The 26,803-nt window shown below is 34.5% G+C and overlaps 1 protein-coding gene across 5 annotated transcripts in view; it reads left to right on the forward strand.

Annotated features, from left to right (window-relative positions):
- The window catches only part of Cog5 (component of oligomeric golgi complex 5), a 374,945-nt gene that overhangs the window by 25,544 nt on the left and 322,598 nt on the right, over positions 1-26,803 (forward strand). For all 5 annotated transcript variants that reach the window (XM_046422370.2, XM_046422368.2, XM_046422369.2 and 2 more), the window contains one exon: positions 15,434-15,554. In XM_046422370.2, coding sequence (XP_046278326.1) covers positions 15,434-15,554 — 121 coding nt within the window. The remainder of the gene's footprint in view (positions 1-15,433; positions 15,555-26,803) is intronic.

The following is a 26,803-nucleotide window of genomic DNA, read 5'->3' on the forward strand; positions in this document are numbered from 1 at the left end:
TATGTTCTTTGGAGGAATGTCTATTCAAACCCTTTGCCCATTTTTAAATTGGGTATCTGTCCCTCTTCTTCCCTTTGTGTTAGCTTTCTGTTACTGTAAGAAATCTCTAAGAAGTCAGATTTTAAAGAGAAAAAGTTTATTTTTATTTTTGATCATAGTTTTGGGGGTATCACCATGACTGGTTGGCCTCATTGCTTTGGGCCTGTGGTGACACAGCACATAATGGTGGGAGTGTATGGTAGAGGTCATTCACCTCTTGGTGGGGAAGTGAAGAAGGGAGAGAAAGACACCAGAGTTGTATAGCCCCCTTGAAGGCATGTCCCCACTGACTTAAGGTCTCCTACCAATTCCTACCTCTTGAAGTTTTCTACCACCTTTCAATAGCACCAACTTGAGAACTCACTCAACAGGCCCTGGGGGACACTCCACAACCACACTATATCACTTTTCCATTCTTCCTTATAGAATTAATTCTTGTTAGTTTTTTTCATGTAGAAGATGTCATCCCATTGTATTCTGGCTTCTAAATGAGTTATGAGAAACTGTCATTATGACTATGATCTGCTGTTTCCTTTGGCTGCTGCTGCGCTTCTTCTTTTTTTTTTTTTTTTGGTGATACTGGGGATTGAATTTAGGGGCACTGTACCACTGAGCTATGGATGTGGCTCAGTGGTAAAGCACCTCAGTCTTTTTATTTTGTGTTTTGAAATAGGGTCTCGCTAAATTGTTGAAACTGGCCTCAAATTTGCGATCCTCCTGTCCAGCTTTCAAAGTCACTGACATTACAGTCATGTGCCATCGTACTCGGCTCCTTTGGCATCTTTTAAGATCTTCTTCCTTTTTGATTCCTCTCAGTATCAGAAAGTGGTTTCTTTTATTCATCTCATTTGCAATTCGTTTTCTATGTTCCTTGTATGAATTTGTCTCCTTTATTTCTAACCCGTGGTTTCTTCAAGTCTACACTGTTATGTTTCTTGAGATTGTGATTAAATTTACGCTCAAGGGCTGGGGGTTTGTCTCAAGCAGTAGCACTCACGCCTGGCATGCGCGGGGCGCTGGATTCAATCCTCAGCACCACATAAAAATAAAATAAAGATGTTGTGTCCACTGGAAACTAAAAAATAAATATTAAAAAATTCTCTCTCTTTTTCTCTCTCTCTCTCTCTTTTAAAAATAATTTATGCTCAATTATTGTTATTTAAGTTCTTTACCCCCTTTATTTTATATTTTTGTTTCTCCCTGCTGTTTTCCGAAGTGTTTTTTTTTCCTTCCCTCTAAATTAGATGATCTTCCATTCCATTAATTCTTTCTTCAGCAACTGATAGATTGTGGATAAGCTAATCTATGTAATACTGTTTTGCTAAATCTTGGTCATTATTTAATGTTTATTTATTTTTTTCTTTTTCTTCATTGTGTCATTTTTTAGAAGTTCTATTTTTGTCTTTTCCTAAAATGCTGCATCAACTCTCATATTTCCTGTTTCTTGAACATATTTTATTGAGGTTTTTTGTTATCTGAATTCAGTAGGACAGTGTTATTGGTTTTTACAAATTTATCTTAGTGCTGTTTGTTGTGTTTTGCTATGGGTTATTTTACTTGAGAGATTTTTTTTTTTTTTTTTTTTAATATCTGAGTCTTTCAGAGAGAATTTATTTCTCTTAAAATAAACATTAAACTCAGTTTTAGCTCCTGTCCCCTACTTTGCCTCAGAGGCTATCAAGATTCATTCTGGAATTAGCAAGTATTTTAAGATTACAAGTTCATTTGCTTCTTTATTCTTTGGGTTCACTTCTTTTGCTTCACATTTGGTCTGATATTTGTGTTATCATTTCACTGCTCTTTTGAAATGTCTTTATGTTTGAGAAAACATTTTTAGTTGTTTTCTATGGGAAGCAAATACCTAGCCTGCCTTTACTGAAAATAGGAAAACTACATACTTCATCTTTCTAAAACCACATCAGGTCGTTTTTTCCACTTGATATAATTATTCAGAGGATTTGTCGCTGATATACAGGAATGCCTTTGATTTATGCGTGTTGATTTTATATCCTGCCACTTTGCTGAATTCATTTATTAGCTCTAATAGTTTCTTTGTAGACCCTTTTGGGTCTGCTAGGTATAGAATCATGTCATCTGCAAATAGTGATAATATAAGTTCTTCTTTTCCTATTTTGATGCCTTTAATTTCTTTCGTCTGTCTAATTGCTCTGGCCAGTGTTTCGAGAACTATGTTGAACAGAAGTGGTGAGAGAGGGCATCCCTGTCTTGTTCCAGATTTTAGAGGGAATGCCTTCAATTTTTCTCCATTCAGAATGATGCTAGCCTGAGGCTTAGCATAGATTGCTTTTACAATATTGAGGTATGTTTCTGTTATCCCTAGTTTTTCTAGAGTTTTGAACATAAAGGGATGCTGTACTTTGTCAAATGCTTTTTCCGCATCTATCGAGATGATCATATGATTCTTATTTTTAAGTCTATTGATGTGGTGAATAACATTTATTGATTTCCGTATATTGAACCAGCCTTGCATCCCAGGGATGAATCCTACTTGATCATGGTGCACAATTTTTTTGATAAGTTTTTGTATCCGAGTGGCCAGAATTTTATTGAGGATTTTTGCATCTAGGTTCATTAGAGATATTGGTCTGTAGTTTTCTTTCTTTGAAGTGTCTTTGTCTGGTTTAGGTATCAGGGTGATGTTGGCCTCGTAGAATGAATTTGGAAGTTCTCCCTCTTTTTCTATTTCCCGAAGTAGCTTGAAAAGTATTGGTATTAGTTCCTCTTTAAAGGTTTTGTAAAACTCTGCTGTATACCCATCCGGTCCTGGGCTTTTCTTAGTTGGTAGTCTTTTGATGGTTTCTTCTATTTCCTCAATTGATATTGGTCTGTTTAGGTTGTCTATATCCTCCTGGCTCAATCTGGGCAGATCATATGACTTAAGAAATTTATCTATGCCTTCACTATCTTCTAATTTATTGGAGTATAAGGATTCAAAATAATTTCTGATTATCTTCTGTATTTCTGAAGTGTCTGTTGTGATATTGCCTCTTTCATCCCGTATGTTAGTAATTTGAGTTCTCTCTCTTCTTCTCTTCGCTAGCATGGCTAAGGGTCTGTCGATTTTGTTTATTTTTTCAAAGAACCAACTTTTAGTTTTGTCAATTTTTTCAATTGTTTCTTTTGTTTCGATTTCATTAATTTCAGCTCTGATTTTAATTATTTCTTGCCTTCTACTTCTTTTGCTGTTGTTTTGCTCTTCTTTTTCTAGGATTTTGAGATGAAGAATGAGATCATTTATTTGTTGGTTTTTTCTTTTTTTAAGGAATGAACTCCAAGCAATGAATTTTCCTCTTAGAACTGCTTTCAATGTGTCCCATAGATTCCGATATGTTGTGTCTGTGTTTTCATTAATCTCTAAGAATTTTTTAATTTCTTCCTTGATGTCTTCTATAACCCATTGATCATTCAGTAACCTATTGTTCATTCTCCAAGTGATGTATTCTTTTCCCTTCCTTCTTTTATCGTTGATTTTCAGTTCCATTCCATTATGATCAGATAGGATGCATGGTATTATCTCTACTCCTTTATATTGTCTAAGAGTTTCCCTGTGACATAATATATGATCTATTTTTGAGAAGGATCCATGTGCTGCTGAGAAAAAAGTGTAACTGCTTGATGTTGGGTGGTATATTCTATATATGTCAATTAAGTCTAGGTTATTAATTGTGTTATTGAGTTCTATAGTTTCCTTATTCAACTTTTGTTTGGAAGATCTGTCCAGTGGTGATAGAGGTGTGTTGAAGTCTCCCATGATTATTGTATGGTGGTCTATTAGACTCTTGAACTTGAGAAGAGTTTGTTTGATGAACCTAGCTGCACCATTGTTTGGGGCATATATATTTATGATTGTTATGTCTTGTTGGTGTATGGTTCCCTTGAGCAGTATGTAGTGTCCCTCTTTATCCCTTTTGATTAACTTTGGCTTGAAATCTATTTTATTTGATATGAGTATGGATACTCCTGCTTGTTTCCGAAGTCCATATGAGTGATATGATTTTTCCCAACCTTTCACCTTCAGCCTATGTATGTCTTTTCCTATCAAATGCGTCTCCTGTAGGCAGCATATTGTTGGGTCTTGTTTTGTGATCCATTCTACTAGCCTGTGTCTCTTGATTGGTGAGTTTAAGCCATTAACATTTAGGGTTATTATTGAGATATGGGTTGTTCTTCCAGCCATATTTGTTTATTTCTGTTACTAAACATGGTTTGTTTTCCTCATTGATTATTTTCCCCCCTTTAGTGTCCTACCTCCCACTGTTGGTTTTCATTGTTATTTTCCATTTCCTCTTCCTGTAATGTTTTGCCAAGGATGTTTTGAAGAGATGGTTTTCTAGCTGCAAATTCTTTTAACTTTTGTTTATCGTGGAAGGTTTTAATTTCATCTTCCATCCTGAAGCTTAATTTCGCTGGAAACACAATTCTTGGTTGGAACCCATTTTCTTTCATTGTTTGAAATATGTTATTCCAGGATCTTCTAGCTTTCAGAGTCTGTGTTGAAAGATCAGCTGTTATCCTGATTGGCTTACCCCTAAATGTGATCTGCTTCCTTTCTCTTGTAGCTTTTAAAATTCTCTCCTTATTCTGTATGTTGGGCATCTTCATTATAATGTGTCTAGGTGTGGGTCTCTTATGATTTTGCACATTCGGCGTCCTGTAGGCTTCTAGGATTTGGGGTTCTGTCTCATTCTTCAAGTCTGGGAAGTTTTCTCGTATTATTTCATTGAATAGATTGCTCATTCCTTTGGTTTGAAACTCTGTCCCTTCCTGTATCCCAATGACTCTTAAATTTGGTCTCTTGATGTTATCCCATATTTCTTGGATGTTCTGCTCATGGTTTCTTAACAGTCTTGCTGAGCTGTCTATGTTCTTTTCAAGTTTAAATACTTTATCTTCATTGTCTGATGTTCTGTCTTCTAAGTGTTCTACTCTGCTGGTAGTATTCTCAATTGAGTTTTTAAGTTGGCTTATTGCTTCCTGCATTTCTAGGATTTCTGTTTGTTTGTTTTTTATAACCTCTATTTCCCTGTATAGTTGATCTTTTGCTTCTTGGATTTGTTTATGTAATTCATTGTTGAAGTGATCTTTCATTGTCTGATTTTGCTGTCTGATGTCTTCCTTGAGACTCCAGATCATCTGAAGCATGTATATCCTGAATTCTTTATCTGACATTCCATCTGCTGCAGCTATTACCTCTTCTAACGTTGAGTTGACCTGCATTGCTTGTGGTCCTTTCTTTCCTTGTCTCTTCATACTGTTCGCGTTCCTTTCTACTTGGTGAAACTGTTGTGCTATTGAATTTTCCCCCTATATATTTATATTGGTCTTGTATAGTTGCAAAGACTCTCTCGCAGGCGCGGGCGGCGGCTCTGTCCCTCTGCGGGCCGCTAGGCTTGTTCTGTCGGTGGTCACAGTTCTGTCTACTTTGCAGGCGCAGGCAGCGGCACTGCCCCTCTGCAGGCCTCTGGGGCTGTTCTGCCGGTGGGTCGCAGGTCCGCCTACCTTGCAGGCGCGGGGGGGGGGGGCGGCTCTACCCTTCCTCAGGCCACTGGGCCTGTTCTGTCTCTCGGTTGCAGGTCTGGCCTGTTCTGATGGTGGTCACAGTTCCGTCTACCTTTCCGGTGCAGGGGGAGGGGACGGCTCTGCCTCTCAGCAGGCCGCTGCTCCTCTTCTGCTGGTGGGTCGCAGGCCCGCCTACCTTGCAGGAGTGATTGGAAGCTCTGTCCCGCCGCGGGCCACTGGGCCTTTTCTGTCCGTGGCCACAGTTCCACCTACCTGGCAGGCGCGGGGGGTGGGGGGCGGCTCTGCCCCTCAGCAGGCCGCTGGGCCTGCTCTGTGCGTGGTCACAGTTCCCTCTACCTTGCCGGTGCAGGGGGAGGGGGCGGCTCTGCCTCTCAGCAGGCCGCTGCTCCTCTTCTGCCGGTGGGTCTCAGGCCCGCCTACCTTGCAGGAGTGATTGGAAGCTCTGTCCCGCCGCGGGCCACTGGGCCTTTTCTGTCCGTGGTCACAGTTCCACCTACCTGGCAGGCGCGCGGGGTGGGGGGCGGCTCTGCCCCTCAGCAGGCCGCTGGGCCTGCTCTATGCGTGTTCACAGTTCCCTCTACCTTGCCGGTGCAGGGGGAGGGGGCGGCTCTGCCTCTCAGCAGGCCGGTGCTCCTCTTCTGCCGGTGGGTCGCAGGCCCGCCTACCTTGCAGGAGTGATTGGAAGCTCTGTCCCGCCGCGGGCCACTGGGCCTTTTCTGTCCGTGGTCACAGTTCCACCTACCTGGCAGGCGCGGGGGGTGGGGGGCGGCTCTCGATATTGGGGATTAAACCTAGATCTTCATATATTCTAACCATGCACTTTATTCCTGAAGTATACAGTAGCCCTAAAATGAAATTCTGTTCTTTTGGAAAAAGAATGGAAGTTAACTTTGACTTAGTATACTTTAAAATATTTTTTGCATATGAAGACATAGGCCTATTTTTTTTTTAGTGCACTTGTCCGAGACTTGTTTTCATTATATTATATTGTTATTTTGATTTGCAGCTCATTGTTTAATTTTGGTGAAACAATTGAAATTAATTTAATTAAAAGTTAATTTCAATTAACTTCTTTGCACTCTAACATCAGATCTTAAACATGCTAGAACCATGCATTTATTTTTTTCTCTCCTTTGTTGAATCTTTTGAAAGTAATTTTCAAGATTCTTCCTTATTATTGTAACTATTATTATTTTTTGGTACCAGGGATTAAACCCAGAGGTGCCATACCACTGAGCCACATCCCCATTCCTTTTTAAAATTTTAAATTTTGTTTTAAATTTTGAGACAGGATCTTGCTTAGTAGCTTAGGGCCTCACTAAGTTGCTGAAGCTGGCCTTGAACTTGCAATCCTCCTGCCTCAGCCTCCCAAGTTGCTGGGATTACAAGTATGCACCATGTCTGGCTAAGAATCTTTCTTATTTTTGCCACCTATCTGGTTATTAGTGATTTGAAAAAAAATTCATGGTTATTTAGGACTTAGCAGTTTATAAAACATTTCAAAATGTTCTAAATCACTAAACTTTTATAATTATATTTGAAAATTACTTTATGGGTGAGTCATCTTTTATGGGTCAACAAGTGGAAATTCTGAAAGTTATGTGCTGAAGTTCATATAGCTGCTCTGCAGCCGAGTTAAGACTGTGCTCTGCAGCAGAGTTAAGATTGTGAGAGTATTTCTTTCTTTCTTTTGATTCAGTGAAATATATTTTTAAAAGGGAAGAAAAGCAGAAAATATGATTCCTGTTTTTTTTCTAAAGTTTGCTGTACATAAAGAAAGCAAAACCAGGGGCCTGGGTTGTAGCTCAGTGGTAAAGCACTTGCCTAGCACATGTGAGCCACTGGGTTCAATCCTTAGCACCACATAAAAATAAATAAATAAAACAAAGGCATTGTGTTCATCTACAACTTAAAAAAAAAAGAAAAGCAATAATCAAAGGCAGGTTCACAAAGAAAAGATGAAGCATTGTATCTTCAAAGAGCACTACAGCTCTCAATCCCTCTAACTAGCTGCAATGAAAAGGAACAAACTTGAATATCATTTTTTTATAGTGAAAGTTCAAACTGGATCTGTGTTCTTTTCTAGCTGTAAAATGCTATGATTCTATGAAGTTGTGATAGCTTATTTTATTAATTTTTGAAGATGTTTATGCAAGAATGAAAGGTCAGGATTGTTCATTTTAAGATTAACATTTTATTTATTTTTTATTGGTTTCTCTTAGTTATATATGACAGAATGCATTTTGATAGAATTATACAAGCATAGATTATATCTTATTCTAATTGGGACCACATTCTTGTTGGTGGGCATGATGGTGGGATTCACTTAGGTATTTTCATATGTGTACATAATAGGAAAATTATGTTAGATTTATTCTACTCTTTTCTATTCCTATCCCCCTCCTTCCTTTCATTCCCTTTTGTCTAATCTACTGAACTTCTCTTCTTCCCTTGTCCCCCTTTATTGTGATTTAGCTTCTACATATCAGTGAAAACATTGACCTTTGGTTTTTTGGGATTGGCTCATTTCACTTAGAACAATAGTCTCCAGTGCCGCAGTCTGGCTGGGCACAATTCAGGAGCCACTTGTCAAAAGAAACAAACTTTATTTTTAGAACCACACACGCCAAACAAAACAGTTCCTCAGGAAAAACCCTCAGAGCCCAACTGCCACCACCGGCTTCCCACAAGCCTCTCTCAACCTCCCCCACTCCTCCTGCTCTTGAGGCTGATTGGCTGGGTCGCGTGGGCAGAGCCAAAAAAGTCCCCCAATGAGTAGCTCCGTGGTCTGAAAGGGCAGGGAAACAGCCCAATGAGCATCACCACAGAGGAGCCAATCAGCTAGAAGTTGCTGGGGCTGCTGTGAGCCAATCATCAGCTGGCAGTCTGAAAGGTCGGGGAAACAGCTCAATGAGCATCACTGCAGAGGAGCCAATCAGCTAGAAGTTGCTGGGGCCGCTGTGAGCCAGTCATCAGCTGGCAGTCTGAAAGTTTGCTGGGGCCCCTTCGGCTGTGGCTCTCAACACTCGAGATCTATCTATTTACTGGCAAATATCATAAAGTCATTCTTCTTTCATGGCTGAATATTCCATTTTGTGTGTGTGTGTGTGTGTGTGTGTGTGTGTGTGTCTGTATGTATCACAATTTCTTTATCCATTCATCTGTTGATGACCATCTAGGTTGGTTCCATAGCTTAGCTATTGTGAATTGTGCTGCTATGTGTGTAATGTGGTTGTGTCACTGTAGTATGCTGATTTTAAATCCTTTGGATATATGCCTAGGAGTTAAGTGGTGGTTCCATTTTTAGTGAGTGAGATTTGCATTTCCCTGATTGCTAGAGATGTTGAACATTTTTTCATATATTTGTTGATCATTCATATTTATTCTTTTGAGAGGGTTTGTTCAGTTTCTTTGCCCATTTATTGATTGGGTTATTACTATTATTATTGGCATTATGCTTTTTGAATTATTTGTATATCCTGGAAATTAACACCCTGAGTTGTAGGTGGCACAGATTTTCTCCCCTCCTGTAGGTTCTCTCTTCATGTTCCTGATTGTTTCTTTCTTTTTAAAAAAATGTTTTTGGAGTTGTAGTTGGACAGTGTGCCTTTATTTTATTTGTTTATTTTTATGTTTTTTAAAAAAGATTTTTTAATTCTAATTTGTTATATGACAGCAGAATGCTGCCTCACACATACTAGGCACGTGCTCTGCCACTGAGCTACAATTCCAGCCCACTTGATTGTTTCTTTTGCTGTAACACTTTATTTTTATTGTTAAATATTAATCCTCATTTTCTATACTACTTTGTTGTTTTAAAAAAAGAAGACACCATAAAGATAGCTGAGTAGAGGGGCTGGGGTTGTAGCTCAATGGTTGAGTGCTTGCCTCACATGTGTGAGGCACTGAGTTCAATCCTTAGCACCACATACATAAAATAAAGATATTAAGAAAAAAGATAGCTGAGTTGAATAAATTTGGTCAAGTTATTCCAAAGTTAAGAAAGAAAGGAAGGAAGAGAAAAGAAAAATGTATTCAGGTACATTTTAATATCTTTATTTCCAGTACAGTATTTAAATTTTCCTGGTTCAGCTTATACTCAGTTTTAACTTAGAAGGAAGTTTGTTTTAGAAACTTGTTGCCTTTCAAACAGGTCCTACAGCTCTTTGGAATCTCACTTGTGTTTCAGTTTTTGTTTTTCTGTTTACTTTGTCAGCCTTTTCCATTATAAACATTGAGGAACTTTAATGTTTTTGTTTAATCTATTTCTTATTTGAGCTCCTAATTAATTTAACTACATGTGATAGATGAAGGCAAGAAATAGTTATGAAGGATGTTTTTTCCTTGAACATAAACTTGCTAAGATACTACCTCCAATTAGAAGAAAGGACTTTTATACCTATTCTTCTTCTTTTTTTTAATCCCCATTTCACTCTCTTCTCTGAAAGCCTTTTCTTCCTGAAGCAGAAGCTTCTGGCTTCATTTATATCCATCACCCCAAGGATTATGTCTGTCTTAATTCATTTTAGTAATATTGTTTGCTTATGAATTCTGTTTTCCAGAAAAAATTTTGAAAAGCTTACTTTCCTTTAAACAGAACATTTACATTTAAAAAATTTTAAATGATCAAGAATAATTGAGTTAACTTTCAAGTTCTATAAGTTTTTAACTCTTAATTATGTTTTAAATATGTAATCAATTTATTGAGATGTAATTCACATAAGTTTTCTTTTTATCTTTAAAGTCATAAGTAATAGGGCTGGGGTTGTGGCTCAGTGGGGTACTGGGTTTGATTCTCAGCACCACATAAAAATAAAGATATTGTGTCCACCTAAAACTAAAAAATAAATGTAAAAAAACATAAGTAAGAGAGTTTGTGAAAATTTGGAATGAAAGAAGAAATCATCCATGAAACCTTTTCTCATTTTTATACATATATATATATATATATATATATATATATATATATATATATATATATGTTTTTCATTATGTAGCTTTGTAGGTTTTTTTTTAAAATTTGCGGTTGTTGTATCAAATAATTTAATGTACTTTTTAATGGAATACAAACCTATTTTACTTGCTTTATAATTATCCTTTGAACAAGTAAATGTATCAGGAAGGAAAGAAGAAGCAAGATGGTAACAGTAACATAAAAATGCCAGTGAATTTAAACCCTATAAAAACAGAGCAACTAGGATAGCAAAACACTAAAAACCCATACTGATGGAAGTGATGCTGCTTTAGTTTGAGGCTCAACCTTTAAGGAACTTTTATTTCTGCTCTGCAAAAACCTGTGTCCATGTAAGAAGTCCAGCTACCTATTACCACCATGCTATGAAGAAAGCCAGGCTAGCTATATGAATCTGATGAGTGAGAAGCACCCAGTGAAGCCTTCTTGGTCCAGCTCAGCTTAGTTGTTAGCCGAATGAAGCACAGCGAGTAGTTCCAAGTGAGACCACCTGGAGTACTGGGACCCTTCCTAAACTTTTAACCCACAGAGTATGAAATAGTTTTCAGCCACAAAATTTTAGGCTGGTTTCTTGTGCAGCAGTAGAGAATTGATAGACCAACCAAAGTGATTTTCATTTATAGACTCCTATCAACCTATGTCAATGCAGGGAATATTGTTTTTATAAATTTTTCTTAGGAAACTAATAGTGTTTTTCAAATACCAAAATGATTAGAGAAATACCAGTGTAAAGACTTGTGGTGAGCATTAGAACTAAGATAAATAGGGCCAGAAAGGAATGTATAGTAGGTGATAACTGTATGCTTTGATAAAGAAATAGAATCCAGAAAAAATTTAGATCATTTTCAACAATCATAGTTTTATTATGGTGTTGGTTTTGTTAATTAGATACTGTTTTCTGTGTATTGTGCAGTCAAGCAAATAAATTATTTTAAGTTATCACCTGTGTCCTTAAGAACCAAGAGTCTCAGCATGGAAATAATGATATACTGATATAATATAGAAGGTTAAGTAAATACCCTGTACTTTTGATCTTTAATTGGAAGTTATCCCTAGGAACTTGAGATATTTTAATTTTATTTTAAAAGAGTGCAAACTTTATATATTTCTCTGTGTATATTTATACATATGTATATGTATAATGTTAATCTGAGAAGTCTATATTGTAGATTAAAGCAAATGAATATTTATGCTATATTTTAATTATGACATTTCCTAGCTATATCTATGGAAAATTCTCAGAAATGAACAAAACTAGTTCTGAGAATGTGGTCTTGAAATGCTATTTCTTCCTAAAAGAAACAAGGGCTTCTTTGAGAACTCTTTGATTCCAGGTCTGGGACATGAAATGTATAAAATGATTTTGAAACATTTTTTATACCAGATACCAAAGAAGATATTGGTGACACACAATTCTGTTTCCTTTCTGTGGGTGGTTCCCAGTTCATTTAACTATATATCTACTAGGTCTGTGACAAAAGAAATCAGAAGCCAATTTAAAGATGCCCGATGTTGCTCAACTATCTCACTTTCAGCCCTAAAAATCCTAAATTTGGGAGATTTTAGTCTCAGACATTGTGGTACAGTTGATCACTCTGAGGCTCCCACTAGCCACAATGGGTCAATTTGAGTACCAATAAGGATAATAGCTCACAACAAATTGACATATTATGTTTACATTTATGAATTCATATATAATGGAAAAAAAACAAACTAAGAACAAATTCTTGTTGTTTGTTCATCATTAGTGGATATTAGGAAACCCTTCCTTTTGGAAATACAAGCTGAGAGGAAGATCAAGTATTTATGCTTACTTTCCCGTATGAGCTGTACCCTTAAGGATAGACAAATATACTTAAGGTAAAAAAATTTTCATAGAGAAATTTTTATGTGCTAGCAAACAAAGATTAAACAATAGTATATCATTTTGCATTTACTCAGGTTTTAATGAATTTTGATGTTTAATATCAGTGGTTGCTAATAATAAAACAAAATCAAACGTATGACTTTATTATTGGTTGCTAATAACACCAGAGAAAATCATACATGTGATTTATTACCACTTAATGATAACTTGCCAGAAATGATAAACCTAAATCTGAAGATACTGTCTACATCCTGTTTGTAGGAAATGTAGAAGATTGCAGAATTTCTTAAACTACACTATGGGAATACAGTCAACAAAACCCATTCTGTTGAAACTGTAGTTCAGAGGATCCAATATATTCAATAAATTATAAAGAATAAAAGGTGGTGAGGAAACCCACAGATCAAAAAAGGGTGACGTTGCAACACTTAGGTGTATATGTTTCTGTAATAAAAATATGGAAGTGATTCCCATAGAAGTGAGAATAGTAATTTCTCTTGGGCGGGGTGATAGATAGACAGTGACATGATTGGGAGGGAGCCTAAGAGGGGCTTCTGTGCTAGCTCACACAATTCTGTTTCCTTTCTGTGGGTGGTTCCCAGTTCATTTAACTATATATCTCAGTGTGATCTTCTGTCATATATTTAATAATAAAAGATCTAAAATAAAAAATAAAGGAAATTGGGGAAGATAAATGGTGAGAGTTAATGCTTTATAAATTAGCTAAACTTGTTGACTGAGAATTTTTTTAAATGCTATTCTTGGAAGGTTCAATATAATCTGTAAGTAGAAAGGTACTAAAGTTTATTAGAAAGAGGGCTGTAGTATTTACTGAAAACTGTTTTTAAGAATACAAATGTGACAGAGTAGATTTCCCTGAGAGACTGAAAGCTAGCCAGGAGAGCAGTATGAAACTTAAGGTGAAGGTAATAGATTTGGAATAAGGGTGATTCTTATAGTAATGCAAGTAAAGTAGCAATAGTCATGCAGTAGGACAGTCAATAAAACTTGGTGACAGATTAAGTATGATTGTGAAAAATAAAAACATTAAAAATAAACTCAAAGATTATATGTTTGAGGATATTACTTTTATATTAGGTAGGACTGAGGAATTCTGGAAGGGTAGTTCTAGGTGCTGTAGAATAAGGTCTTGTGTTTCTCCTCATGGTGTATTTAGAACCTTGGAGAAGTGGTTGCTAGGGATTCTGTGCTCTGAATTGTTCATCTAAAAATTCCAATTCTGACAAGTAAGCAACTGATATGGTTGTTTCTGTTAACTGTAAGTTGGGACAAAGATATGAGGGTGACTTAAAAAAAAATCTTCCGAATTTTGAATCATGCTTGTAGTGTCTACTCAGAAAATAAATACTAGTTGATTAATATGAATATTAATATTAGATATTTGAAGACTGTTCAGATAGGCACCTAGAAAAGAGAAACCAGGGTTGGAGAGAGTTAAGCAGTAGGAAGACTAGCACAGAGGCTGTCCACTTTGTCTGCCATGGGTATCGCCTGTGGATATTAAATAAACTGATGCTTGATTATCACCCCTAGAGATGTCCAAATCTTTAATTTCTGGAGAGAAATTCTGATTTTGTAATCTTTATTATTTTAACTGTATTTAACTCTGAGAACCAGTCAAGTAAACATGTTTAATACTCCGGTGTCTATGACTTGTGTATGTTTGTAAACATTATATGTTTTTGTGCGTGTATGTGTAGCTTGTGGGTGCACGAATGTGGCTGAGTGTGGCTCTTATATATTATGTGTTTCATCCATGAAAGAAAACTTACAGCTGGAGGCTCAGGATTCTCATTTTCCTGGATCTTTTAATTCTTTACTGCCACCATATAGGATTTTCTTCTTTAGGCAGAGATCATGTCTTTGCTTTTCAACTAGCTTTGGCACTGCTCAAAGATTGTGGTGATGAGCAGCATAGACTGTTTCTTTTTTCTTTGTTATTACTAAGGCTAAAGATCACTATATATTCTTTATTTCTATGGACTCCCTTCATCTCACTCTGGCAACTGTTCTGGATCCAATTTCTGTAACAGAGTGTCCTGAAATATATGAATCTTTCTTAGCCTGATAGAGAGATAGACATAAGCAGTGGGGACATGGAGATTAAGTGGTTACATCTATACAATCCTTTGGATAGGTAATAAGCCTTTAGATAGGTTAAGACTTATTGTTAGATCTAGGAAAGAAAAGGGAATAGGAGGTGATGTGAAATTATGTGAGAGTTTTTCCTTCTTTCTTTTTTTTTAGGTAACTATTTTTTTTTTAGTGATAAAAACCATTAGGGAAATCCAAGTGGGGTATGTTTATTCTTTATGGCTGGTGAAATTGGGAGAAGTTTGAAGACTGCTTAGATAGGAACCTAGAAAAGAGAAACCAGGGTTGGAGAGAGTTAAGCAGTAGGAAGCCTAGCACAGTGGCTGTCCACTTTGGCTGCCATGGGTATTAAATAAACGGATGGATAGTAAATAAACTGATGCTTGATTATCACCCCTAGAGATTCTGATGTAATTGTCAGGGATACCACCTGGGCATTAGAACTTGATTTCAGTGTTGAAAATCATTGATTTAGAGCAGAAAACTGGTCTAAGACTACAAAAAATCTTTGGCTTGCACAGTGTCTCAATCTCAGATTCATTCTATTTGGGATAAATTGGAGTTTATTGTGAAGGGTAACTATGGTACAGTGGGTTGCTCCCTAGAAGATTTGATACTTTCTTAAGATTTGTATTTATTTAGAGAAGTAAGGCATGAATGAGTCTTTAGCATCTGGAAAGAATGGACAGATTAAGGGCTGGGGTTGTGGCTCAGTGGTAAAGCGCTTGCCTAGCATGTGTGAGGCACTAGGTTTGATTCTCAGCACCGCATATAAAGAAATAAAATAAAGGTCCATTGACATTAAAAAAAAAGAATGGACAGATTAACATATTAATAGTAATTATATTGAAACTTGATTGGACCTGCTACACATATTTAACATTGTGATATTTGCACAGGTTGCCTGTGATTTGCTTCGGAGAATTATTCGCATCTTGTATCTAAGTAAGAGACTCCAAGGACAACTGCAAGGGGGAAGTAGAGAGATAACAAAAGCTGCTCAGAGTCTCAATGAACTTGGTAAGTCCTTTTCTGATTATTTAAATAGAGGTTTAAAGATTTTAAGTTTTAGATTTATTGATATTTATTATTACCGTTAACAAATATTATTGAGCAAGTTTTTGAAAAGTTGGCTGTAGATAGCATTGTCACATTTTTCAGAATTGGTGAGTAAAATAATTTGCTTTCTTGAATGTCTATTACTTATAAAATTATATCATAAATTGGTCCTTTTTCATATATAGATCTGTAGATTTTGACATGTGTGGATTCATGTAACCACCACCACAGTCATGATATAGAATAGTTCCTTCATTGCCCCAAATTTGCTCATCAGCACTTGATAATCACTTACAGACCACCTGCCTCTAATGCAGGCAACCACTGATCTTTATTGTTGTGTTTCATCTTTTTAAGAAAGTCAAGTAAATGAAATTATAAAGTATGTAATCTTTTGAGGTTGGCTTCTTTTACTTGGCATAACACCTCTGAGATTTATCAAAGTTGTTGGGTGTACCACTGGTTTGTTACTTTATATTTGTTGGACTATCATTCTGTGCATGTGCTGTGGGTTGTTTATTGATTCACTAATTGGACATTTGTGTTCTTTCCAGTTTTTGGTGATTATAAGTAGAACTGCCATAAATACTTGTGTTTTCATGAGAGCTTAAATTTTCATTTCTCTAGGGGAAATGTCAAAGAGAAATGCTATTTCTAGGTGACAATTCCCATGTTCATATTTTGCCTACATTCCTTATTTGTTCATTCTATACTCAGACATTTACAGCAGGCCCTTAGCATTCAAGGGTTTAGTGTTCATGGTTTTGACTGCTAACAAGCTTCAAGGTCCATTATATAGCAATTCATAATTTTTCTGGGAAAATTTTTAATAGTGAGTACACATAGAAATGCTCATACCTGTGGTTTATTTTAATTTTAATTTTAATTTATATATGACAGTGGAATGCATTACAATTCTTATTACACATATATATGGTTGTATATAAAGTATGCTGACACCCAATTCGAGTCTTCATATATGTATTTTGGATAATAATGATCATCACATTTCCACCATCCTTGTTAATCCCTTGCCCCCTCCTTTTCCCTCCCATCCCTCTTCCCTGTCTAGAATTCATTATATCATAAATTGGTCCTCCCATGCTTTCCCTTCCTACCCCACTATGAGTCAGCCTCCTTATATCAAAGAAAACATTCGGCATTTGTTTTTTTGGGATTGGCTAACTTCACTTAGCATTATCTTCTCTAACTCCATCCATTTACCTGCAAATGCCATGATTTTATTCTCTTTTAATGCTGAGTAAAATTCCATTGTGTATATATGCCACATTTATTTTATTCATTCATCCACTGAAGGGCATGTAGGTTGGCTCCACAGTTTAGCTATTGTGAATTGGGCTGCTATAAACATTGATGTGGCTGTGTCCCTGTAGTATGCTGTTTTTAAGTCCTTTGGGTATAGTCCGAGGAGAGGGATAGCTGGGTCAAATGGTAGTTCCTTTCCCAGATTTCCAAGGAATCTCCGTACTGCTTTCCATATTGGCTGTACCAATTTGCAGTCCCACCAGCAATGTATGAGTGTACCTGTTCCCTCACATTCTCGCCAAAACTTGTTGTTTGTCATCACGATAGCTGCCATTCTGACTGGAGTGAGATGATATCTTAAAGTAGTTTTGATTTGCATTTCTCTGATTGCTAGAGATGATGAGCATTTTTTTTATATATTTGTTGATTGATTGTATATCCTTTCCTGAGAAGTGTCTGTTCATTGGCTCATTTATTGATTGGTTATTTGTTTTTTCGCTGCTTAGCTTTTTGAGTTCTTTATATATCCTAGAGATTAGTGCTCTATCTGATGTGTAAGGGATAAAAATTTGCTCCCGGGATGTAGGCTCTCTGTTCACCTGACAGATTTTTTTTTTTTTCTTTGCTGAGAAGAAGCTTTTTCGTTTGATTCCATCCCATTTATTGATCAGACTTGCATTAAATTTATTGATTCTTGGTTTTAATTCTTGTGCTATAGAAGTCTTATTAAGGTAATTAGGGCCTAATTCCATATGATGAGATTAGGGCCTACTTTTTCTTCTATTAGATGCAGAGTCTCTGTTTTAATTCCTAGGTCCTTGATCCATTTTGAGTTAACTTTTGTCCATGGTGAGAGATAGGGGTTGGTTTAATTTCATCTTGTTGCATATGAATTTCTAATTTTTCCAGTACCATTTGTTGAAGATATTATCTTTTCTCTGTGCATGTTTTTGGCAACTTTGTCTAATATAAGATAATTGTAATTTTGTGGGTTAGTCTCTGTGTCCTCTATTCTGTACCAGTCTGTTTTGGTCTACCAGTCTGTTTTGGTTACTATTTGGTTACTATGCTGTTTTTGTTATTATTGCTCTGTAGTATAGTTTAAGGTCTGGTATACTGATGCTACCTGCTTCACTCTTCCTTCCAAGGATTGCTTTAGCTATTCTGGGTCTCTTATTTTTCCAGATGAATTTCATGATTTCTTTTTCTCTTTCTATGAGGAATGCCATTGGGATTTTGATCAGACTTGCATTATAGTGCTTTTGGTAGTATGGTCATTTTGATACTATTAATTCTGCCTATCCAAGAGCAAGGTAGATCTTTCCATCTTCTAAAGAAGGTTTTCTTTGATTTCTCTCTTTAGGGTTCTATAGTTTTTATTGTATAGATCTTTCACCTCTTTAGTTGGTTTAAGTGGTACCTTGTGGTTTTCTTTGGAGCACTCATGTAAAAGAAACAAACAAAATAACACTTGAAGGGATGTTAGCAGTTATTTAAAGGGGCAGCAGATTATTTCCTTGCAAGCATGTGTGGTTGTTCTTAAAAGTTTTTGCCTAGCAGCTAATACTTAGAGTAAAACAAGTACAGTAGTAATACTTATATTATAAGTCACACTCCTAAAATTAAGTTAAAAGTGATCTGCCAACCATGTGACGTTTTGAACCTTGAATTAGTGTGACTAGACAAAATACATTGGCAAATGAAATGAAGTATATTCTGAGGGATTAAGGGTGTGTCGAGTGATTACTGTTGGATACAACTTTCTTTTTTGGGGTTATGAAAATGTTCTGAAATTAGTATTGTATAGAGTTGTCCATATACTATAAACTGTTGATGTGAACACTTTGAAGGAATGAATTTTAAGTTATATAAGATATATGTACTTTGAGCATCCATAATTGAAAAACCCAGAATTCAAAATGCTTCAAAATCAAACTTTTGAACACTGATATAACACTACAAATGGAAAATGGCACATTTGACCTCTTGTGATGGGTCACAGTCAAAATGTAGGTATACCGCATACATTTGTATAAAATTGTCTATAGGCTATGTGTATAAATGATATATGAAAATAAATAAATTTTGTGTTAGACTTGGTCACATGACCAAGATATCTCATTACATATGTTAAAATGTTCCAAAATCCTAAACCCAAAACACTTCTGGTTTCAAGCATTTTGGATAAGCAATTCAGCTGTATTAATTTAAAACACACATTTTGAATATCTAGTGATAATTAACTCTCCCTTTCTTTCATCTTTCCTTCCTTCCTTCTGTGACATAATAAACTGATATATTGAAAATAAGTAATTTTGACATGCGGCATCACGAATAACAAGACAGTGAACATAGTATCACTCTCCAGAGTTTCCTCTTGACTCCTGGTATTCTCTCTTCAAGTGTTTACTGATTTATTTTCTGTATATAGATTAGTTTCCACTTTAAAGAATTTCATATAAACAGAATTGTATGCTTTGTATGTGTTTTTTCCAAGCTTCTTTCAGTTGTCATAATTATTTTGAAATGCATCAGTATTATGTGTATCAATATATTATTTTATTTATTTGTTTTTTGGAACTGGGGCTTGAATTCAGGGGCACTTAACCACTAAGCCACATCCTCAGCCCTTTTTGTATTTTATTTAGAGCAGAGTCTCGCTGAGTTGTTTAGGGCCTTGTTAAGTTGCTGAGGATGGAATTGAACTGACAATCCTCCTGCCTTAGTCTCCCAGCTGCTGGGATTACAGGCTTGCCCCACCATTCCAGGCTAATAATTTATCTCTTTTTATTGCAAAGTAATGTTCCTTTGATAGATCCCAGTTGTTTTTATCCATTCATCTGTTGGTGGACATTTGGGTTATTCCTAATTTTTGGATATTAAAAATCAAGAGTTATGAACTTTTATGTACAAATCTTTGTATCTTCATTTCTCGTTAATTACCTAGGAGTGGAGTGTTTGCATCATTTGGTAGGTGTGTGTTTAACTTTTTAAAAAATTATTGAAGTGTTTTCAAAATAGTCGTAATACTTTACATTCTTATCATTACTGTGTTTATATTCTACTTCCCCTACATCCTTGCCAACATTTATTGTTTTCTTAAATTGAGCCTTTCAAATTAGTTATATTTGAAAACACATCTCACCAGAGAATTTGTATAAATGGCACATATGTATATGAAAATATGCTGAACATTTTTATAATTTAGGAAAATTAAGATTAAAATTAAAATCATCATTATCAAATTGACAGAATTATTTTAGTGTAGACTTGTACTTTTTTATCAGGTTGTTATTGTGTATTGATTAAAAAAAATAAAACTACATAGTGTTTTGCAAAATTACATTTTATCATTTTTTATTTCTAATTTTTATTTAAAAACAGCCCCTTTTAGGGGAGGGTTCTTGGATTGAGCTCAAGGCCTTGTGCGTGCTAGACAAGCACTCTATCCTTGAGCCTGATCTATAGCTCAAGAAGTTTTGAGACTAGATAAAATGTATGTGGCTCATACTACAAAACAATAACATTTTTTAAACACTAGTAAGATAAAATACTTGGGAAAATGTTTATTTTATCATACTTACTACTTTTTCCAGCTATTATTGACCCATTTGAGCAGAATTTCTACATAATTTTAAATTTAATAGTTTTCAGAATATTTTTGAATAGCTGGATAAACTATCATTGTAAGCCAGAGGATGGCAACTTTTTAAATTCAATGAGTGTCTCAAAACACTTAACATGATTCTGGGTCAGGTTGAGTAACAGATTTGCTTGTTCCATGAAATGCATTCCTGCTTTATCCATGTTGAATTGAAGCTGCATTGATAAAAGGAGAATGTGCTATATTTCTGTAATCAACATTAGCACTTTCTGATTTTTCCTTTGTGGTGTTATTAGGTATTCCACCTATAATACAGATACGTTAACCCACCTATGGTACAGCCATTGGTGAACAATTGGATGTAGTCTTTGGTTCAGTATTATCAATGCTAAAATTGGCTGGGTATTGTTGATCTGAATATTTACATATAGAGAAAATATGAAAGATATAAATGTACTATTTGGAATTTGGCTAGATGATTCTTTTCTTGTATACTGATTGCCATGAATTTTAGAGAAATTCATTTTGTACCTAGTTCTTCACTATCTATGACTTCTTTCTTTTGATTAACTGTACATTTTTATGGGATATTTGTTATAATTTGGTACATGTGTACAGTGTAATGAGATCTAATTATGGTAATTAGCATTTCAGTCTCCCTAAACATTTATTATTTCTTTATGTTGGGAACCTCTGAACCCATCTCTTCTAATTCTTTATAAAAATATTACTAGTTGTAAACCATAGGCACCCTACTGTGCTGTACAAAATACTAGAACCCTGAACTTTTTATTCCTCCTCACTATGTTTCAGTATCCATTTTCTGACCTTTCTGTATTTCCTTTCTCCCCTACTCTTCTAGTCTCTAGTGATTACTATTTCACTTTCTACATCTGTGAAATTAACTTTTTTGGCTTTCATATATGAGTAAGACTATGTCTATTTGCCTTTCTGTGCCTGACTTCCTTCATTTATGTCCTATAGTTTCATCTGTATTGCCACAAATGACAGAATTTTATTTTTTTATGTCTGACTAATATTTTATTGTGTGTATGTATGTATGTGTGTGTATGATATATATATATATATATATATATATATATATATATATATATATATCAATCACATTTTCTTTATTCGGTCCTTCATCATTGGACACCGCTTAATTCCATATCTTGGCTTATTGTGGATAGTGCTGCAGTAAGCCTCATTGTGCAAGTATCTGATAAACTGATTTAATTTTTTTGGATATATATATACCTCACGTAGTGGGATAGCTGTATCATATTTTACTTTTTTGAATGTTTTCCATAATGGTTGTACATTGCCTCCAACAGTGTATAAGTGTTCCTTTTTCTCCACAGCCTTACTAGCATTTGGGGTGTGTGTGTGTGTGTGTGTGTGTGTGTATGTATGTGTGTGATTTTTGATCATAGCACTTGTTAAGTGGGGTGAGATAATCTCTCATTGTGATTTTGATTTACATTTCCCTGATGATGAGTGTTGCTGAACATTTTCCTTATAGTTGTTTGCCATTTATAGATCTTCTTTTGAGAAATGTCTCTTCAAATCATTCATTCATTTTAAAAATCAGATTATTAATTTCTTTTTTGGTTGTTGAATTTTGAGTTTATAATATATTCTGAAAATTAATCCCTTGCCTGATGAATAGTTTCCACATGTTTCCTCCCATTCCTTAGATTGTCTCTTCACTTTGTTTGTTGTTTCTGTTACTGGTGAGAAGGTTTGTGTTTTATATCCCATTTGTCTGTTTTTGTTCCTGTTGCTTGTGCTTCTGAAGTCTTATTAAAAAAAAAATTGTGGGCTGGGGTTGTGGCTCAGCGGTAGAGTGCTTGCCTAGCACATGTGAGGCCCTGGGTTCAATCTTCAGGGCCATATAAAAATAAATATAATAAAAGCATTGTGTTCAACTACAGCTTAAAAATAAATTTAAAAAATTGCTTATACCAATGATTTAAAATGTTTTTTTCTCCTATATTTCCTTCCAATAGTTTCAGGTGTTACATTTAAATCTTTATCCATTTCAATTTGATTTTTATGTGTGATGACAGAGACAGGTCTAGTTTCAGTCTTTACTATGGATATCCAGTTTTCCCAACACCATTTATGGAAGAGATTGTCCTTTTTCCAATGTACGTTTTGGGCACCTTTGTTGAAGATCAGGTAGCTGTAGATGGGTGTATTTATTTCTGGGTTCTTCATTCTGATTTATTGGTCTATGTGTCTATTTTTATGCCAGTATCAAGTGTTTTTGGTAACTATAGTTTAGTAGTATATTTTGAAATCAGATATTGTGATGTCTGCCTATGATATTTTCAATTACTTTCCTTTTATTTCTCTGTATTTATATTAGAAAGATATTTAAAAAGTTAATCTTTTTATTAGTGTCTTAACATTTAGTAGATATTTTTGAAATTCATGACTGTTCATCATAACTGAGAATCTGTTTCTGGTTCAGAAGTTTTATTTTACTGACACCAAAACTTAATTTAATAGATGTTTATGGATATTTTATTGCCTTGTTCTAAAGAAGGCATTAATTTCACTCAATTGTTTATAAGAACTAACAACATATCAAAAAGGATGGAAAAGACTAGCAAGAAAAGCAAATGAGGGATGGTTTGTAGGGGATTCACATAAGCAGCCCATCTTTTAGATTGAAGTCCTTAATTGAGGTAGGAGGATTCATTTATTATCCGTTCTCCCTCCTTTTAGTGGGTATTATTTTCACTCTACTTTTGAGGGGAAATGGAATATGGGATTAATAGACAGGATGGCTGGTTCTCCATATACTATAAAGATAACTCATTCCTCTAAAATTTTCCCAATTCTGTACAAACCAATTTCATAAGAGAAGGACTTATAATCTAGAACACTAATAATTCATTAACTTGCATTGAGGCACATGCTATCCTTTGACTGAAAGCAGTATGATTTTTCTTTCTGCACAGATGAAATGGAAACATATTCATAATTAGCAACTTGTTTGGTAAAATTTGAGTTAAAGCTGGGGAAGATCATTGTGTGATATCATGTGATTATCAATATATATATACTTTACCTGGAATACTAAATAAAAATCTTGGGTCATGGAGAGCTCTCTGATTATTGCTAATCTCTTTATATGTAGTTTTTATTTATTCTTAATGCTGTTGACTATCCTCTTTTGATCTACAGTTTTCTCCAATTAGAATAGAACAAAATTGATTAGGTTTCTGCTTCTGGTTAAAATTATATTTCAGAGCTTATATTCCTGATATGAATTGGAATTTTGAATGTTTCCTAAATTTTAGTCATGCATTTTATCTCTTGACTGTTAGATTGAGTGATTTTCTATTAATACCACTTGCTAAAACAAATGTTAGTATTTCTAATTTACAGGTCAATGTGATAAACTTTGGATCTTTTTATAATATTGATGCTTTTGCAACTGAAATGTCTTTTCACTTTTAAAATATCCTTTTATATCTTTAAAGGTTTTCATTTAAAGTTTCTTTTTTATTAAAATTTTTTTATTGAAAATCATGATTTATAATTTATTTACCAAATATTATGTTTCAACATCTGTAATCCCTGTACATTGTTAGGAACCTGATATAAAATGAGTGAATACTTGTAACTTTTGTGTTTGAGAAGTTCAGGCTCTGTTCTTTTATTTCTTTAAGCATAAAACTCACACAACAGCAACAATAACAATAATAATGATGATATCCATGGGGAAAAACCCTCTCCTCCAGTTTTTGCATTGGGACTCATCTGCACTTTCCTTGAAGTAATATGAAAAGAACTTCCATGAGTCCTCTTACTGTATGACTTAGATAAATTTATTCATTTATTCTGCAAGTATATATTGAATACCTACTGTGTGTGCCATGTACTGTCCTGGACATTGAAGCTACATTACTGAACAAAACAAAATCCCCTACTCTTTTTATAGCTTATATTTCCATAGATCTTAAGGTCACATATCTAATGTATCTGTAAAAATCTGATTGTAGATATCTTAAACCACTAATGCTATATTCTTTCCTTAAATTCTGTGGCAGCATTTAATTGGTTTGCAAAGGAGATTGTTGCCATTGTTAGAACTCCCAATATCTTCTTTTTTTAAAGGAGAAAATTCACATATTTATTCTACTTTATATGTATACCTTGAATATAAAAGTAGTATAAAATTAGATGAAAATGATAAAATGACTTTTAAGTATGATAGCCTCGTACTTAAAGCCAAAAATAAAATATTTTAATATTTATATGAATGATATAAAGATATTATATAATAGATATCTAATGAAGCAACTGTTGACTCACTGACTTAATATTCTATATTAAAGATACTGAATTAAAAATCCTTTTTAAAAATATAATTAAGCAGTAAAAAATAATGAAGTAATTGCATGTATTGGAAAGTATTCCCTCCAATAATTTTTATTGCTTATGTTCTATCTTCTGAGTTTTACATTTTTAATTCTTAATCTATGATATATTATTATGAGAGAATATTCTTAAAATATTCTCTTATATTTTTAAAATATTCTTTTATATTCATAAAAGTATTTATGATAATACAGTCTCATCCATTAGTGCTCTTATTGTAGCTGTGGTATTTTCTTAATTTGATAAAATAATGCATTTATTGGCAAACATTTCTGATTCATGCACAGGTGAGAAAAGTAAGATTTATATTATTTTTGCCACATAATAGATTGGTATCCAATAGTTACTACACAAATTAATGTTATGTCTATAAGATATTTTAGTTGGTGAAAATTTTAGAAAATTTTATTTCAGGCCTATTAAAAATTGTGTATTGATAGATTATAAATATGCCATGAAACTGTTTCCAGTATTAAATTAGTTTCTTTCTTATAGGTCTTAGGTGATTTGTTTCTTAAATGCTTTGAATAGTGTATGTGTGTGTGTGTGTGTGTGTGTGTGAGAGAGAGAGAGAGAGAGAGAGAGAGAGAGAGAACTTTGTTATAAGGAATTCAATTTGCATTTAAAATCTACAATGTAATGACATATAGACATTTGCAGTAAGTATGTTTGAATTAGATTTTTATGTCTCTAAATTATTTACTTATGTGACTGGGTTTAGCTACCACCAGGTGGGGGTGATGCTGTGCTCAGATCCAAATGGTCAGAAAGGTCTACCTTTAGATGTGAGTTTGTCTGTTAGAAGTAAATATGCAATTACACACTCACACAAAATTCTCTTCTTTTTTAAACTTACTGAATTTATTGTTACTAAGATTTATATTGAATAGATAATACCCATGGAGCACTAATCATATTTTATTAGTTTTATCTTTCCTCATACAGTGTCAAAAATTCAGGATAATGTTTATACAACAACAAGTGGCATACTTATTAGAAACTTTAGTCCGTTGTTTTTCATACATTTAAAAGTTATGGTAGCATTTCCATGTTTTATTCCATATGGTTGGTTAAGAATGCTAATGGAAAGCTATATATTTTACCTACTGTCACCCATTGCTGGAACATTTATCACTGTTTAATTTATTTAGTGAAGGTTTTTGTTTTGTGCATGTGTGTATGATTGTGTAGCGGTGGGTATTGAACCCAGGTGCTCTACCATTGAACTACGTCCCCCACTCTTAGTGTAAGGTTCTTTAAACTAGTAATTATAAAACTATTTCAGTTTGCTGGTTCTAAAGGATTTTCTGTTTGAATGCTGAAGCCAGTAGTGTTCAACGTCTTTTCCATTTTAGCATATATCATTATAATATTAATTTTTGAAAATTAAAATGTGTCTTAAATATACACAAACATTGCCTCTGACTCTAGGCTTATTTTGTTGACTGTTCCTTTTAAAATGGTGTTAGTTTTCTTCTTAATGAAGTGCAACTTAGAATTCTAAGTCAAATATTGTACAGGAACCCTAGGAGAGTTGTTGTACTTTTTATTGCCACAATTATAATTCATTACTCTGTGAATAGAAAATCCAAGAACAATATGAAATAATTTAAAAATACTCTTTGGTCTGATAATTTTAAATTAGCAATGGGTTAAGTTAGAAAGACTCAATGTAAACTTGTAATTATAGATATATAACAGAATTCTACATTTTAGTACTGGGTAAACAATAGGCAGGTATGACCTTCTGAGAGACATATTTAGCAAGATTGAATCTAGTTTTATTCATTCGTTTTAATCTGTGTTAGAGACTTGACCTTTTGATTAGTTGGAAATATGTTCTTTTGTTATATATAAATGGAAAATAATGCAGATAATATAGTTTAGGGTTAGTATTAGGGTTAGGTTTAGGGTTAGGGTTAGTGTTAGGGTTAGAGTTAAT

This window comes from Marmota monax, unplaced genomic scaffold (genome assembly GCF_021218885.2).
Source record: "Marmota monax isolate L192 unplaced genomic scaffold, Marmota_monax_Labrador192_F-V1.1 WCK01_AAM20220418_F8-fsc00027, whole genome shotgun sequence".
NCBI lineage: Eukaryota > Metazoa > Chordata > Mammalia > Rodentia > Sciuridae > Marmota > Marmota monax.